We start from the raw sequence: 15,029 nt of genomic DNA, 5'->3' as shown, positions 1-15,029 counted from the left end.
CAAAACTTAGCTTCTTGCCCTTTTTAAAAACTGTGCTATTAAGAGAGAAAGGTCCATTTCTTCAGACCCATGACTAGGTAAACAGCAGAACATCACATAGGTCAGATAAAGCCTGTCTCTTATGAGTCCCTTTCTACTAGTCCCGCTAAAAGGATTAAACTAGGCACTTTTTCTGGACCCAGAATTACACCGTGGAACACATTTTGTGGTCTGATGACTAACTGCATTATGAGGAAGGGGAAAAAAAAAAAAAAGATATTGATATTCACCAAATAAGCCATTTAGCTTAGTAGTCCATGAGCAGCAGCAGAAACCACTGTGAGACAGATGAGAACTTTCAGTAAGGACTGGGTAACGAGGCCCAACCTACATGCTTGGTCTGCACCATAAGAGGCATTATTACATGGTACCTATGACTTTTATAGTCCTGAAGATAAACACTTCTTACTCTCTAAAGACAGCCATCCTGGAAATCGTTGCTTACAGAAATTAGATCACAATGAAAAGCTGTCAAATTAATATTTTAGAAGTATCTTCTTGTGGAATTCTAACCAATGACTTTGTATGTTTTTATAGCATACCTTTATGTCACACATCTTCCCCAAAACAGGAGCTGTTTTGCTCATCACAACCAAAACACTGGACAATGTAACAGAAGGGCGAAGAGGAACATGTTCTTCTCCTTTTTGCCCCCATTTTGTTTGGACAGTAATGCACACAACAGTTCAAAATAAAACTACACATGCATTGAATACACAAAACATTGTTATCAATTTGTTATCACTTATAAAAAAGAAAGACTTGAAGGTAAGGAAATATGTGCGAGACATTATCTTCAGCATGAATTACCTTCAGCATATACCAAACACACCACATTAAGACACCTGATTTTTGTGTTGTGACAGAACTTTGCTATACGAAAGAAAAAGGAAAGAGTGTCTTTAAGGATAGGGGGGAAAAAAATTAGGAAGCCACAAGACTTATGAAGAAGCTCAACAAGTGGGCCTTTTCTATTCCATTGCCTTTTTTATTTTTATTAAGACAAATGCTAAGTTGTCTAGTTCAGTTCTACTACTTATTTTGCCTCTTCTTACTGTGTTGCTTAGCAATTACAGTCACACCTGCTTTTGAAGGGACTCTTAAGAGGACGGAAGGATGGACTGTAACTATTGACCTGTCAGTACAAGTGCCAAACAAAATTAGTGTGTGCATGCATGTTTGAAGCCCTTTGATCAACCAAAAATGTTATGGTTAGTTTAAAATCGCAGCTACTTGGAAAGCCTATTAAAGGCCAGGTGACAGGTAAATCAGTTACCAAATCTACGTATTTCAGTTTATGATTTTGCACGTGAACTTCATTCTGTATTTCATTAAAGGCTCCTGTAAAGTTAGCCATTTGGAATGATACAGCGCAGAGAACCAATAATGCTTCAAATAATCCTTAAGACAGGTTTTCCAGTATTTACTTTCCCCTCTGCCACAGGGGAAGAAAATGTGCCAATGTGAATAAGGAAAGCTTAAGTGCAGCATTAAGAATGGTAGGCACATGAGACCCTGCAGATCATCGTACATCTCCCTATTATTAATTCTTCTAACACCACAGAACATTAAGTTAAATAATCAATGAAATCTAGCTTACTCGTCTTTCACAAAGAATAAGCTACCTTAATCAGGCACCACAAGGTAAAGCACGAGCACATTGACAAAGCTACCAGCACAGGTTAAAGCCCCCTGTTTGCTATGCTCAGGCACAGGAACCTCTACTACAGAGTACACAAAAATCCAAGTCAAAAAAGAGAAGTTATTGTTATGTCATAAGTGGAGATTTTCAAATTGCCTTTTAATTGATGAAAATGGTATAGTAACTGCATGTTGTACACTGAGCATCTCTATCATTCAATATATCTCAGCTTCTATAAATTATTTGAACTTTCAACTGTTTTCACTAAAATATTTCTGAAGATAACCTCTCTTCCTTATATTGGTGGGATAATTTCTTACTACAACATCAAGTTTTAAGAAAACAACATCACAGTTTATACGTAAGTTATACCTCCTCTTTTTCTACTAGTTTTACACCTCCTTTTCTACCAGTTGCAACAGTACTAGTTTAAAACCACTTTGCTATAGCTCAATTCACGTAAGTAATCTCATGTATTTTAGATTTTTTTTGTTAGAGCAAACAATGATGAACTTGTAAGTAATAATTAGCACACAGAACAGGAAACTTCTAAAAAAAAACAACTTTGTAACACATAAACTAGTTGTTTATAAAAGTTATTCTGAACTACCAGAGAGCACTAGACAGACACTTGCTGAAAACCGTGACTATTACTAAAACCAGATATAATTCATTTTCTGCATTCTTATCTAAATAAAACAAAAGATTTAGCTACATACAGTTCCAGAGAGCACATCATGAGGGCAGCAGTTGAGAAGGTGGCTCTTGCACACTCTGTCATCACTGAATTTGATTCGCTGACGGGTTGTGTCACCTGCAATATAGAAACCAACACATTCCAGGTTAGAAATCTAGGGAAGCCGACACGTTCTGCAGGTTACATGCAAAGCGTTAACACTGCCCTGTCACATAGTGAAGGCCTATGGAAACTAGAACTTAAAACACTGTATACTTCTTTGCCAAATAACACCAAAAACACAAATACATGTTTTAATGCTCTACAATGCTATTTTAAAAACCTCTCACACTTCTCCTTCAAAAATGCAGCGTGAAAAGTGCTTGAAACCAGATAGACAGCATTAGCTTAAAACCAGCATTTGCTAAATGAGCTATATAATGTTCTATTCAGGTTTTGCATGAAATAGTGATGTATTTGTATGCAACAAATAGCATATAAAAGCAGCCTCATAAACACAAAATGATATACATTGCATCTTCACCAAATCCCACCTGATACTCATTTTATGATTTTGTTCTTGGATGCAACGAACCCTCTTACTTCTGATGGGAGTAGCATAAAGAGTTGGCAGAAGAATGATTTTAAATGCTTACAAACCTGAAAAAAGTCAGTCAAACATATGGACATAGCCTATATGCAAAATTATTTTACAGATGTTTGCATATCTCTCTATCATAAGCCGTTTGTTTTTGTTGGTTTTTTTTTTTTCTTTTCTACATGCTGTTTGTTGGGCTGGGAACATCTTATATATCTTCATCATGGCATGTTGTAGTTCCTGCATCAGCAGAAGCATCAACCTGCCCACACGCTGAGGTCCAATTATAAGTTTAAATAACCCCATCTAGGAGCAAGACCTAAAGTCTTCAGAACAAAGTAACCAGCTGGTATTTTGGGGACGAGGGCGGGAATATGTTTTCCTTCCAGACATCATTGGCACTGTTTGAGATTTGGAAGAGAGACCACAGCTACAGCTCTCTTGTTGTTAAGACACAGGCACGATAAAACACCTTAATCTCTCTCAGGATGTATCTATTTATTCATTTTTTAAAAATGTAACAACTTATTAAGATCTCTAATCATTGAAAACCTACTGGTGAATTACTGAAGCAAGGAAGGCTGCTGGGGGGCAGGGAAGACATACAATGAGTTCAGATTGCAGCCTTTTCAATTTCATCAAATATTTGATGTATACAAGATACATTTTGCAGTTAAAGTTTTTTTATGGCTTCATAACCTGAAACACTGAGAATTTTTAATCTATTAATTCAAGAAGCCAAATTCATTACTGAGGTAGCTACAACAGAGGGGAATAAAAAAACTCGCATCTTATTAGTCAAGCCTTTCTTACTATTATGCAATCTGATTTTTAAATATCAGTTCTATGCATAGGATGCTAATACATAACATTTTCAGATGGGCCAAGTTTCAGATTATTAAGCAAACAAAAGTTTCCAAAACCACCACATGCTTAATTTGCCTGCGGGATATAACAGTTAAAACCTGTAATCCACAGGCTAAAGACAGCTTCAAAGCAGTTCAACAATAGGTTTTCTAGAGGGCAACCTTACTGCTTAGTTATACTTACACTACCAAAAATTTAGAGCAATCCCTTTATAATCATGCCTGCTACTGCAGTAAAGAGTTTTGCTTCTTCCTTTTTTTTTCCCCCCTCTTTTTAGGAGGTGGATCCATATTTTTTTAAACACATAACTGCGTTTGTTCCACATTCATTAACACATCTGAAAAGTTATTGATAACTCACGGCTCGGCGAATGCGGGGCCTTTCTGACACTCCCTTGCAGATTGATGTAGGCAGGCAAAGATACATTGAACCTTTATAAATAAAACAAGGGGCCAGATTGTTCAGTTTGTATAGAATAATAGACTCTGCCAGCAATTTTAACACAGCATCTAGAAATACATGTTCACTGTAAAGATTCTTCTATATAAAGACAAATGAACAAAATCAAGAAAAATATTTTTAAAAGAGACAGCTGATGGCCTAATAGCACTAACTTATCAGGAGTCAAGGAGTTATCAAGATCAGAAAATTGCTAAAAGACTCATGGTTCCTTTGGAAAAGTTGGTAAGTAGTATCATGACAGATGTTACCTCAATATCTAGACGTAGCTTTTTTCATACCCCTACCACAACTAGGAACTGATGCTACAGCTGCAATACAGTCTTTTTTCATCTAAGTGGCTAGCATGATAATCACAATTACCAAACTGAGATAAGACAACATAGGAAAAAGAAAAAAAAAAAGGTAGCAGAAACTGATCAATGACAGCCTCAAGAACATTCCACATTTACATTTTAAATGTTTATTCTTTTTGTACCATGCCTTTGGTCTAGTATCTAAGAGACTTTCCGAAAGGCTCCCATACACAGAACATTCAGATATTTACCTTTTCCTTCCCATGAAAAGGAGTTTCATACATTTGCATTTATTTTTAATTGATGTTGTTTCAGAAGGAAAGGTTTATCAAAAAGAAAAGGTGTCATATACTATGACATAACAATGACTGAATTTTGTGTCCCTCTGTCAGCTCATTCCAGAGTCTGATAGCGTCAGAAGAAAATGCTTTTATTTCTTCATGAATTTTATGAGCTCCAATATCCCTAAATAGTGCAGACCTGTTGGCAAAGACAGAAGATGGATTCTGTTCCTGACCTACAGATGAATCATCTTGAGTAGCTGATGACCTGGGGTCTACATGGGTTGCTGGGGAGGGGGACGGGACAGGGACACACACGGAATAAAATCTACAGATCCACTATACGCCTGACATTCAGACTATCGCAAAACAGACTTTTGCAGATGCCTTCTAAGATTTAAAACAACGTGAATAGATGTGTTCTTACGCCAAGAACTTCAGTGGTATGTCAGATAACCAAGACACTACTTCTCTTTGTCAAACTGTACTTAAGTCGATACACTCTTTGCATGGTCAAACAATCAAGTGAATGCTAAGCAATGTTTATGAGTATTACAAAAAAAGACTTTATATATCCTGCAATAAGAAAATAATACATCTAGGTACCGAGTAGCTGCAGTCATCTAAATTTTAGAAGTATCCTTAAACATTTATGAAGGGGACGCTATCACTGATACTTCAGACCTCATTACAAATTCTATTTTAATAGGTAAATAATTAAATTAGCTCAGAATAGCAACTTATTTAACCGTGCCTCTGAAGAATAGCAGCGTATTCAACTACTTGATCTTTAGGGCTCGTGCTCATTAAAGAAATCAAAGTAATTTACCAGGGCATCAGAGGAGTCAACACCAATTACTATAAGCCATCCCTGTGTTTCCAATTAGATTTTCTCCATTAAAAAAAAAAAAAAAAAATCAGGATTGATAAAATTTAAGTGGAGATACAGAAAAAATAAATTACATTTTCCTCAAGAAGCAGCAGCTTTAGTTTTACTTAAAGTACCTGGCCCAAACCATATTTCTGTAAGAGATTACTTTCCAGATGAATGGAGAACTTTGAAACAGAATTGAAACCATTCAAGAAGAAAAGCCAAACATCAAGGAAATTTCTACACTTGCACATCGCTATCCTGTATAAGCATAAGGAAACTGCACACTAGAGAGACAAATATTAAAGAGTTGAGGGCAGTAATGTGAACTTTCTAAAGGAAGTTTTCTAGTTTGTATTAAACACGGTGACTACAAAAGTAACATCAATATTCAAGACCAATGCATACTGCTGATTAAGGAACATCTAGGGGTTAAGATTATAATGTGCACTTGGATTGCACAATTCACTTTGAACTTCCAAGTCTAACCTATTAACGAGCCTCTACAATGTCATTCCTGTTTAGTATATTTTAATCACAAACCAGAATGAACACTTATGTATCAACAATGCTTAGCATTGTAAGATTTATAACAATGATTTATTTGATCCAGCATCTCTTACTGTTCTGATGCATCCTAATGAACTACTAACAACAATCCCAGTGTGTTGATGAGAATTACCCATTATAATCCACCTGTAACCTCCGATCACAAACTAACGGTGCAATCCATGCAAAGACAACAATGTCCATTTCCATGCTGTTGACTTCCTGCATGAAGCTACATCAACCAAAACTGGTTAGCTTTCCACTTAAATTTTTTAAGCGTGAGTCCCAACATGTTGGCAAGGGACTCTGAAAGCTTTAGTCACGAAGAGCTACTAACTGGGTGGAATATCAGGTCAAAGACTGCATATCAAATTTCATCAGCAAAGCAAGTCCCGTATAACAAGTATTCAACGTCATTATTTAACTGAGGCTTATGCACTCACAGAAGATCCTGTTTCTGCTACACACTGAATGGGGAGCTAATTCTGATACTCTTGTCACTAACACTGGATGCATCTTTACCAGAACACCTTTAGAATAAGACATTTCTAAGCAGGATTGCTTCTGGGTTACACTATGACTGAATTAATACTTGTCAATGCAGAATAGAATGAAACCATTTGCTAGCTAATGCATTACAAATTGAACAAATATAGGAATGATTTTCTATGGGGTATGAATATGCCTATTTGCTTTTTTATAAATGCCACTTCATACGGGGTCCCAAATCCAGAACAGAAGAAGTCCTCAAGTTTTTCACTGTTCCCCTCATTTTTAAGGGCTAAAGCACCAGAACCTTCTAACGAAGCCAGCAAATACACACAATTCACTAAACATGATCGCTGCTCTCAAAGCCTTCGGATCACTCCCAACTGACAAATAAAAAACCTTTTCATGAAGTTTATGTGTTGCTACTACTTTCAGATTTCTTTCTGAGCTGACATCAGTTCAATATTTTGGGTAGGTTTTGTGGAAATTTGTACGACACTTTTTTCTGCCTTCACTTTGCTGCTGATCCGTATTTGAAAGAAGAGCTCTCAGAGGAGGCTCCTGGCTCCCTATCCTAGCCCTCAGCCTGAAGCTACCCGAACGGCTACTAGTAGTCCTCCAGTAACGGACAACAAAAATCCATGTGCCCTGAAAATACTAACTTCAACCCACCGCTCAACCTTACATACACAGAGAACACTTCGATAATTCCCTATGGAAACAAATTAAAAAATGGGTTACAAATTCTGGACTACAGCTCTGCTACCATATAAAGGGTGTCACCAAACACAGGATGACTTTAAGATAAGCACAGGGGTGTCACTTCAGCTCCTCCCAAACTAGGAGGACAGAGAAGTCACACATTAGTAAAGGGAGAACTGAAGTGGCTAGTGTAAAACAGAAAAACTGATTAACAGTAAACAGAGGCAAAAAGGGTATTTTAAGTTTCAATGCCAGATGATGATCATAGAACAAGAATAGTGCTTTGCTAGTAACAGCTAAAGAACTGAGTTAAAGACTCCAAGCACAGCAGCTCAGCTCAAAAAGCCAGCAGGTGAAACAGAAGAGACTGATTGGCACTTCGTACACATGGGTTCTGTATAGCTAAAGGCTCCAAAGATTTTTCTGCTAGTCACAGAGCATAATATTTGTTAGGATGCTTAGGAGTACATTTTCATGACCACACGTAAGTCTCAGAAGCACACACAAGTTTACCTGTCTCTTAAGAAAAATCCAATTAATTTTGCTAGTGTTTCATATTTCTAGACTATAACCTCATTTTGATGTAGTAGCAATTATTAAAAAAAAAAAAAAAACAACCCAAAAAACCCCCCAAAAAACCCCAAATGACCACATTTCTTTGCAACAGTCAAGTCTTGGCAGTTTGAAGATGCTGTGTTGTTCCAGGGCCACTCTGATCTGCTGTGTGTCTGCACCGCTGTCAGAAGGAATGATCCTGCTCCACCCTCTGCTTCTAACCCATTCCTCACACTGACTCCAGCACTCATGCGGCAAGGCAGAGCAGGTAACTGACCTGGCAGAAAATGAACCAGTTGAGCAAGATAAGTTGATTTAAGATAAAACGGGATGTTTACAATCAGGCCTTTTAAAGAAAACTTGGTCATCTTTGTTCATTCCAGCTATATTCTGAAGAAGAAAAAAAAAAAAATTCCTGGAGTACTAATACCAATTGTTAACATTTCACTCATTTTGTGACTCGATTTATTTAAAACAGTTATGATCCTATTTGTAAGCATCACTCCTATTTTCTAGATAATAGGGATGGCAAAACCAGGGTTTACCTAAGCATACTATTAAAAAAAAAGTTTAATCAATTTTACAGTTGAAAAATAGTATTAAAAAAATAAAAATCACACTTTTCTATCAGCTTATTCCTAATACTTCTGAGTGACAAGTTCCCACAGCTCTGGTCATGAACAATAAATTAAACTTGAGCTAACCTTTTAACTATTGACATATGTAATAGAGAGTCCTTTAGTTTAAGTGCTAACAGTAAAAAAAACATTATGAAGAAAACATTCGTATGTAAGTACATAAGATTAGCACCTGGTCTTCAGCACTCCTTATTTCTCAATATTTGGGAAAGCACGTTATGAATTCAGTAGCTTATGTTTAAACCTCACTATTTAAGTATGTCAGGTTATCAGTACTTGGAATGACATACTTCAGAGAAGATGTTTTTCAACCTGCAGCCATGACTATATTAAATTAGTCCAGCTTTTTACTAACAGCAAAATCTCAGCCACTTTTTAAAATTTCAGTATGGTCCTCACATCCAATCCAGTTTTCCACTTCTTGTCAGAGAAATGTGCAAGATAATTTTAAGTTAGGTATATTTAAGGTATTTTCAAGAAAAACACTTAGTTTCAAATAATGTGCTTTTCCATGTGTGTAACAGAACCACACCTGCCATTTACAGAATGGTTTTGTTGTACTGACATTAACAATACAACTGCTTTTTCCATATCCCAGATGAATTCTAAGAACTGCAACTCACTGGAAACACCTGAAGAGCATCTACCAAGTCACTTCTGTTTCACATCTCTGTCAGGTGTCTGCCACCTGAGCAAAGTTAAGCGCAAAGCAGCAGGGCACTGGGCTGGGCAGCTAGCAAGAGGCTGCCTGAATATCACATCCTGGCAGGTACCAGGCAGCAGTTCATCACACGTTGAGTGTGCATCTATCCCACTGCCAAAATTCTGACTAGGGAGAAAGCAGGTTGCCAAAGCAATTCGCAAAGCTCTCAGTTCTCCCCCCTTGTGAGCCTAGTGTCCTCTGGGAAAGGATGCAGCAAGGGGCAGGCCTGGAGCCACACACCTAGTTCTGGACAGCCACACATTGGGCAGCTCTGTCTGAAGTGGGAAGCCTCCTTACTAACACAGCTTATTTTTCATAAATATTCCTACAGTAACATTACGGCTCAGTGGGTATTTTCTGAATCAATTTGACCAATACAGAACTGTGCTTTCTAGGTGCTCTCAGAGCTCAACAGCAAATCCATAACAAGATTTCATAACTATCTCCTTCGAGCTTCCCCATTCTGGCCCCAGGGACACCACTTGTAATGAGTGCGCACAAACTTCCACAAATTACAGCCTACAGATCATCTCCTAAAAATCATGTTTGAGCATCTCATTGTGGAATTTTCAAAGCACATTCTTGTTCTCTACAAAGGATACCATAAGTTAAAGTAATATAGACTACATACTCAGGCAACAACATTTGCTTTGAATTTACCTCCGAGTTTGAAATGTTTGACCTCTACCTTTTCTAGTATTCTATGTGAATTTTAAACTTCACATTCTAGGCTCCTCAAAAAAAAATCCAAACAACCAACCCCACCACCACCAAAAAAACCTTCAAACTATGTAAAGTATAAAATTCTGTTAATCAGGAAATTAAAAAGCACTTTGGTAATTTTAAACAACATAAAACACAAACATCACCAATAAAGATTAATTTTTAAAGAAACATTTTAAGCTCTATTGTGTTGCCAGGCAGAGCAACATCACAGGTAATGTGGACAAGTGGGTGAAATAAGAGCTACAAACTATCAAGAAATGAAAAAATTGCCACATTCTAGTGAAAAGCTGCGATTTTCATATTACTAGAAATAAAATATTCGTCAAAGGTGACAGGAACATAAAAAAACCCAAATGACCCTAAACCCACTACTCTCAAGGTTAGCAATATTTCAATGACCTTGAGCATGGCCTTGAATTTACTAAGTACCAGCTTTGCAGAAAAGGATGATTTTCAATCTCTGTGTTCACTTTAAGTAATGCTCCACTGGATTTTTAATTTAAAAAAAAAAAAAGCCAAACCTAGAATGGTGTTACACTGAGATCCTCAATTCCCCACTTAATCCAATAATGGAAGTCAGTTTTGCAAACAGTCTTTTCTTCTTATCCTTTCCCATCCTGCCAATTTTCTTCAAATGCTTCCTCTCTAGTCAGTTAGTTTCTAAACAGTTCAGCACATGCTGTTGGGGAGTTAGAGGGTGGGTAGGAGGGGGGAAAATACAATTATCAATAAAATAACTGCTTTCTCACAAAGCTAAAGGAAATCTAGTCTAAAATTGTTTTTCCTGGTTTCGATCTTAGTCACTCAGCATTTTTAAGCAGTTGTCACAGGTAAATTACGCTCTTCTCCAACCACCCAATACAAAATACATTCATAAATTCAAAGATACACGCCCCCCCCCCCTTCTGTGTAGTCTGTAGGCAGCTCTGAGACAATGGTACCAACACTGGGAAGACTTGAGTTTTACGAGCACCTTGCTTTGCCAAGCACTTAAGACACGCGCAGCCACAACAGGAAGTATTTGAAAATCTTTTGGGCCAAGACAAAAATCACGCTAAGTCAGATCCCACATGATGACTACTCACTAACCAGACTTGCTCTGGAAGACAATCTGCAGAACAGTAGTTTTCCAATGAGATTATTACACCCGTTTAAAACAACTATAAGCACTTAGCAGAAAGCATTCATGACATACTGGGTATGTGAAAAATTGTTACATTTATTTAGAATTCTAGATTATACTAAAAAAAGCAAAGCTGTCAGAAAGATCACATTACCCCAGTATCAACAGATGACCGGCACATACAAGGTACAGCCCAGTTCATACATCCTACTCGGTGCATAGGAAAACAGGTAATCATTAATTCAGCATGAAGCTTCAACAAACATATAACACATCTGCAAGAGCAAGTACAACATGCAGAACATTCAAATAATCTCTAATTGCAGTCTACCCTCGGGTGCAGTATTCTCTTGTTTATAATTAAGATACTACACAGCACAACAGCAACAGTGCTTTTCTAGCCATCCCCAAACTATCTGGGTTTATGGATGGCTGCCAATTCAAACTTTCACATTGATCGCCATGCACCCTGACAAAAATTCTAAGCGGCTTTACGCAGTGGTAATTCTTCAGTTCACTATGTGACCGCAGAGTGATCTGAAACCTGACTGTACATCTAGTATCTCTCTCCTGGGATTACTGCCTCTAGATGTTAAGCTTTTAGTTAGCTGCTTGGGGCTTGTTTGTTTTTAAAAGAGTTCATCCACTTGGGTTAACTACACTCTCTCTTTCAAAGAGCAACAGCCATACCCACCTGCTGACTGAAATGATGGTTTGGGTCAGACTTTAGACAAAACTATAATAACACAAACACACACCCACCCCCCCCCCCCCCGCTCTACTGAAGCGGCTGTTGCTTTGAGGGGATTTTTTAATTTGTGTCCCGTGCCCCCCCCACCCCGAATCCAGCGAACTGCTGCCTCCCTCAGCGGTGAGCCGCGCGGGAAGGCTCCGCGGGCGCGCCTTTAGCGGCGCAGTTCCGCTGCGAGCCCCGGGCATCGCGCAGAGCGGATCTTAAGCAGCAGCTGAAACGGCAGCACGGCCTCCCGCCGCCCGGACAACGGCTGGCGCTGGCAGCTCCGCGGGGGTAGGCGGCGCCCGGCTCCCCCGAGCCCCGGGGGCGGCAGCGCCGAAGGCCCCCACCCCGCCGCTGACCTACGGCCTCGGCAGGCCCCGCCCCGCGGAGGGTGGCGGGGGGGGGGGGGTGCGAGGGAGCGGGCCCCAGGCCTGCCAATCACGGTGAACGGCCGGCCTGCCCGGTACCGCCGTGACCTCAGGGGCTTCGGCGGCTCCGCCCCCTCCTCCCCTCCCCCGCCCCGGCCGGGGGGCACTTACCGTCCCGGGACGTGCCCATGAGCTGGTCCAGCATGGCGCGCATCTGGGCCTGCGCCGACATCTTGAGCGCGCGGGGGGCCGGCCCGGCCCGGCCGAGTCACGCCGACAGCGGCCTACAAGGCCCGAGGCCCGGCGCGGCGCTCAGCCCTCCCCCTCGCGTCACTGGCGGGCCCGGGCGGAGCCGCGGGTGGGGGAGGAAGCAGACGCTGCCTCTGTCTCGCGCTCCCGGTGGAAGGCGGAGCGGGAAACCTGCCTCGCGCCGGCCTCGGTGCCGCCGCCGCTGCCACCGCCGCCTCGCCTCCCCTCCCCCCTCCGCTCCTCCCGCTTCCTCTCACGCTTGCCACGCGCGCGCGCCAGCGGTAACGGAAACCCGCGCGCACGCGCCCTGAGCCCCCTCGTCCGCTCCGCGACGTCAGCGCGGACAGGCTTTAGAGCCCGCTGATTGGCCGCGGTGTGCGGTGTTCGGCCGGTGACGCACCGCGCGGCGAGGTCTCTGATTGGGCCGTCGAGCCTTTCGCCTGGCTGGGTCCCTGGGGCGAGCTGATTGGCGGGGCGGCCTCGCGTAGCTACTGTGACGTCCCGGTCTCCGCGTCAGCGGCGCGGCCTGGTCCGCAGCGGCCGCGCCCTCCGAGAGCGACACCAGGGCGTCGGGCAGGGCGCTCCGGGAGGGGGCTGTGAGGCCCCCGGCCCGCTCCTGGGAAGCCGAAGCCGGGCAGTGCCCGGAAACCCAACCGGAACAGTTTGACGACGGTTGATTCTAACGTGCCAAAGCACGTGGCTGAGCTGAAATGAACGCAAAGCAGGAGGGAGACGTAAGCCGTGTAACTGACGTCTCGTACAGCCCAGCAGCCTGGTCCTGCTTACTCATCCCCCGGACAGGCACGTCTCTTCACTGGGTGCTCACTGAGTGACAGGAGCGAGTCGTTAAACACGTGGGTGCACATACACATAGGCGGGAGTGGGGGTGAACGGGTACGTACGTCTGAGCTAGCGCTGACAGAATAGGCTTCTTAAACACAATTCCCTTTATTTGATAACTCCGCACCATTTTTCTTGCTCTGTTCCCCTCTCAAGCACAGTTACTGTCGCATTGGTGAGAAAAGCTACCACAATACCTGCTTTTTAAAGAACCTCCCTTGAAATTGAAGTTGCTGTTACATGTCACAGCTAATTCAACTTACAGAGCACCAGGATCCAGTCTCAAAAAAGATATTTTGACAATTTTTATCCCAACTCCTGCCTTTTGTGACTATCTTAACCATCGTGTTGCCATCTAGTGCAATGACTAGTGCCATCTAGCCGTCAATGACTGTCACAAGGATCAGTTCTAGCTGTTCACAGCCGGGGTCACGTTCAAATTTTAAGGTTAGCTTAATACGAGAGAGAAAAGACAACAGAAAAAGCCATTAAAAAACCCCCCAACAACCTCCCCCAGTTATTTGGATTTCACAAGGGAAAATGCAATGCACAGACAAGACTGCTCTCTAACGAGTTTAGGAAAAGATTCCCTACCCAGTGCTCAGAACACGTCCTGGCTTTGTTTTTTCTTCAACATATAAATTTACTTTTGTTAGTCATTAGGTTACTTTGGATTTACAGGGAAGTAACTGGAAGCGATACAGGTTAAAGTTTTCTCTATGGAGACATTTTAGCTACTATTTGTACCCACACCACACAACCTTTAGGTACTCTTTAAAGAGCAAAGATTGCTTTTCCCAGTTATTTCTGGCCAAATTTCAGCTTTTCTTCTAGGACTGGTTTCAGTGAGCCATATTATTCTTCTGGAGCAACACACAACAGACTTTGGATGGAGCAAACCTTTAGTCCATCTGGAAAGTAAATTGCAGACTGTAGCAGCTGCATTAAATAACTCAGAGCAACAAATATGTCACAGCCATTCTCAGCGCATGGTGACTTCAAATAACTTTCATCTGCTGAGCTGCAAATAGGTTGGTACTTTCCCACCTGTGGTATCAACACTTTAGAAAAAAAAAAAGTGTTTAACACCACTTTAGTAAGACACTGCAAGAATTGCAAACCGGATTTTTGGTCTAGAGAACCTTAAAACTTGTAGTTCACATCTCCTTACCTCACCTAAGTAGCCCAAATCTCCCCAGTTTTAAGGATCTATTGTGCCTATCCACTATACTTTGGGGATTTAACTATTCCAAGGTTTTAAATACAGGGGAAGGTGAACATAAAGATTTAGACAAAGTAATTCTATTTCCAATGCTTTTCTGACATAATACTTTGTTTTCCCTGATAGTAAAAAAACAAAAACAAACCCCAAGCACTGTTAAGAGTGCTTTGCTTATAGCTCCTCCCCCAAATAAACAAGCCTCACATTTTTAGCCATTATAAGTGATCCTTTTTACAGATTTCTTGCATATAATTCAACCCTCTTCTGAGAAGAGGGCAGCAACAATTCAAGCCAGTACTTATTTTCTTATAAAAAGAAACTTGCTGTTCCAGATTGCAAGACAAGCAAGAAAACAACAGCCTGACTTGTGTATCTGGTGTAACTGGCAATAATCAGTTCA

At 41.0% G+C, this 15,029-nt stretch overlaps 1 protein-coding gene across 4 annotated transcripts in view; it reads right to left on the bottom strand.

The window, feature by feature from the left end:
- The window catches only part of LUC7L2 (LUC7 like 2, pre-mRNA splicing factor), a 34,457-nt gene extending 21,546 nt beyond the window's left edge, over positions 1-12,911 (bottom strand). Inside the window, exons 1-3 of one of the 4 annotated variants that reach the window (XM_075750841.1) lie at positions 12,490-12,845; positions 4,183-4,253; positions 2,401-2,495 (exon numbers count right to left, since the gene is read on the bottom strand). Coding sequence is in view for 3 of the 4 variants with exons in the window: in XM_075750817.1 (XP_075606932.1) it covers positions 2,401-2,495; positions 4,183-4,253; positions 5,688-5,695 (174 nt within the window). In the remaining variant the exon portion in view is untranslated. Of the gene's footprint in view, positions 1-2,400; positions 2,496-4,182; positions 4,254-5,687; positions 5,711-8,121; positions 8,139-12,489 lie in introns of those variants that run through there. The other 3 variants (XM_075750826.1, XM_075750817.1, XM_075750837.1) reach the window with 3 other exon arrangements.
- Positions 12,912-15,029: the final 2,118 nt, after the last annotated feature.

Source organism: Balearica regulorum, chromosome 1, assembly GCF_011004875.1.
Source record: "Balearica regulorum gibbericeps isolate bBalReg1 chromosome 1, bBalReg1.pri, whole genome shotgun sequence".
Classification (NCBI taxonomy): Eukaryota; Metazoa; Chordata; class Aves; order Gruiformes; family Gruidae; genus Balearica; species Balearica regulorum.
The sequence above is the reverse complement of the archived record's forward strand: the minus strand, read 5'-3'. Positions and strand labels throughout refer to the sequence as shown.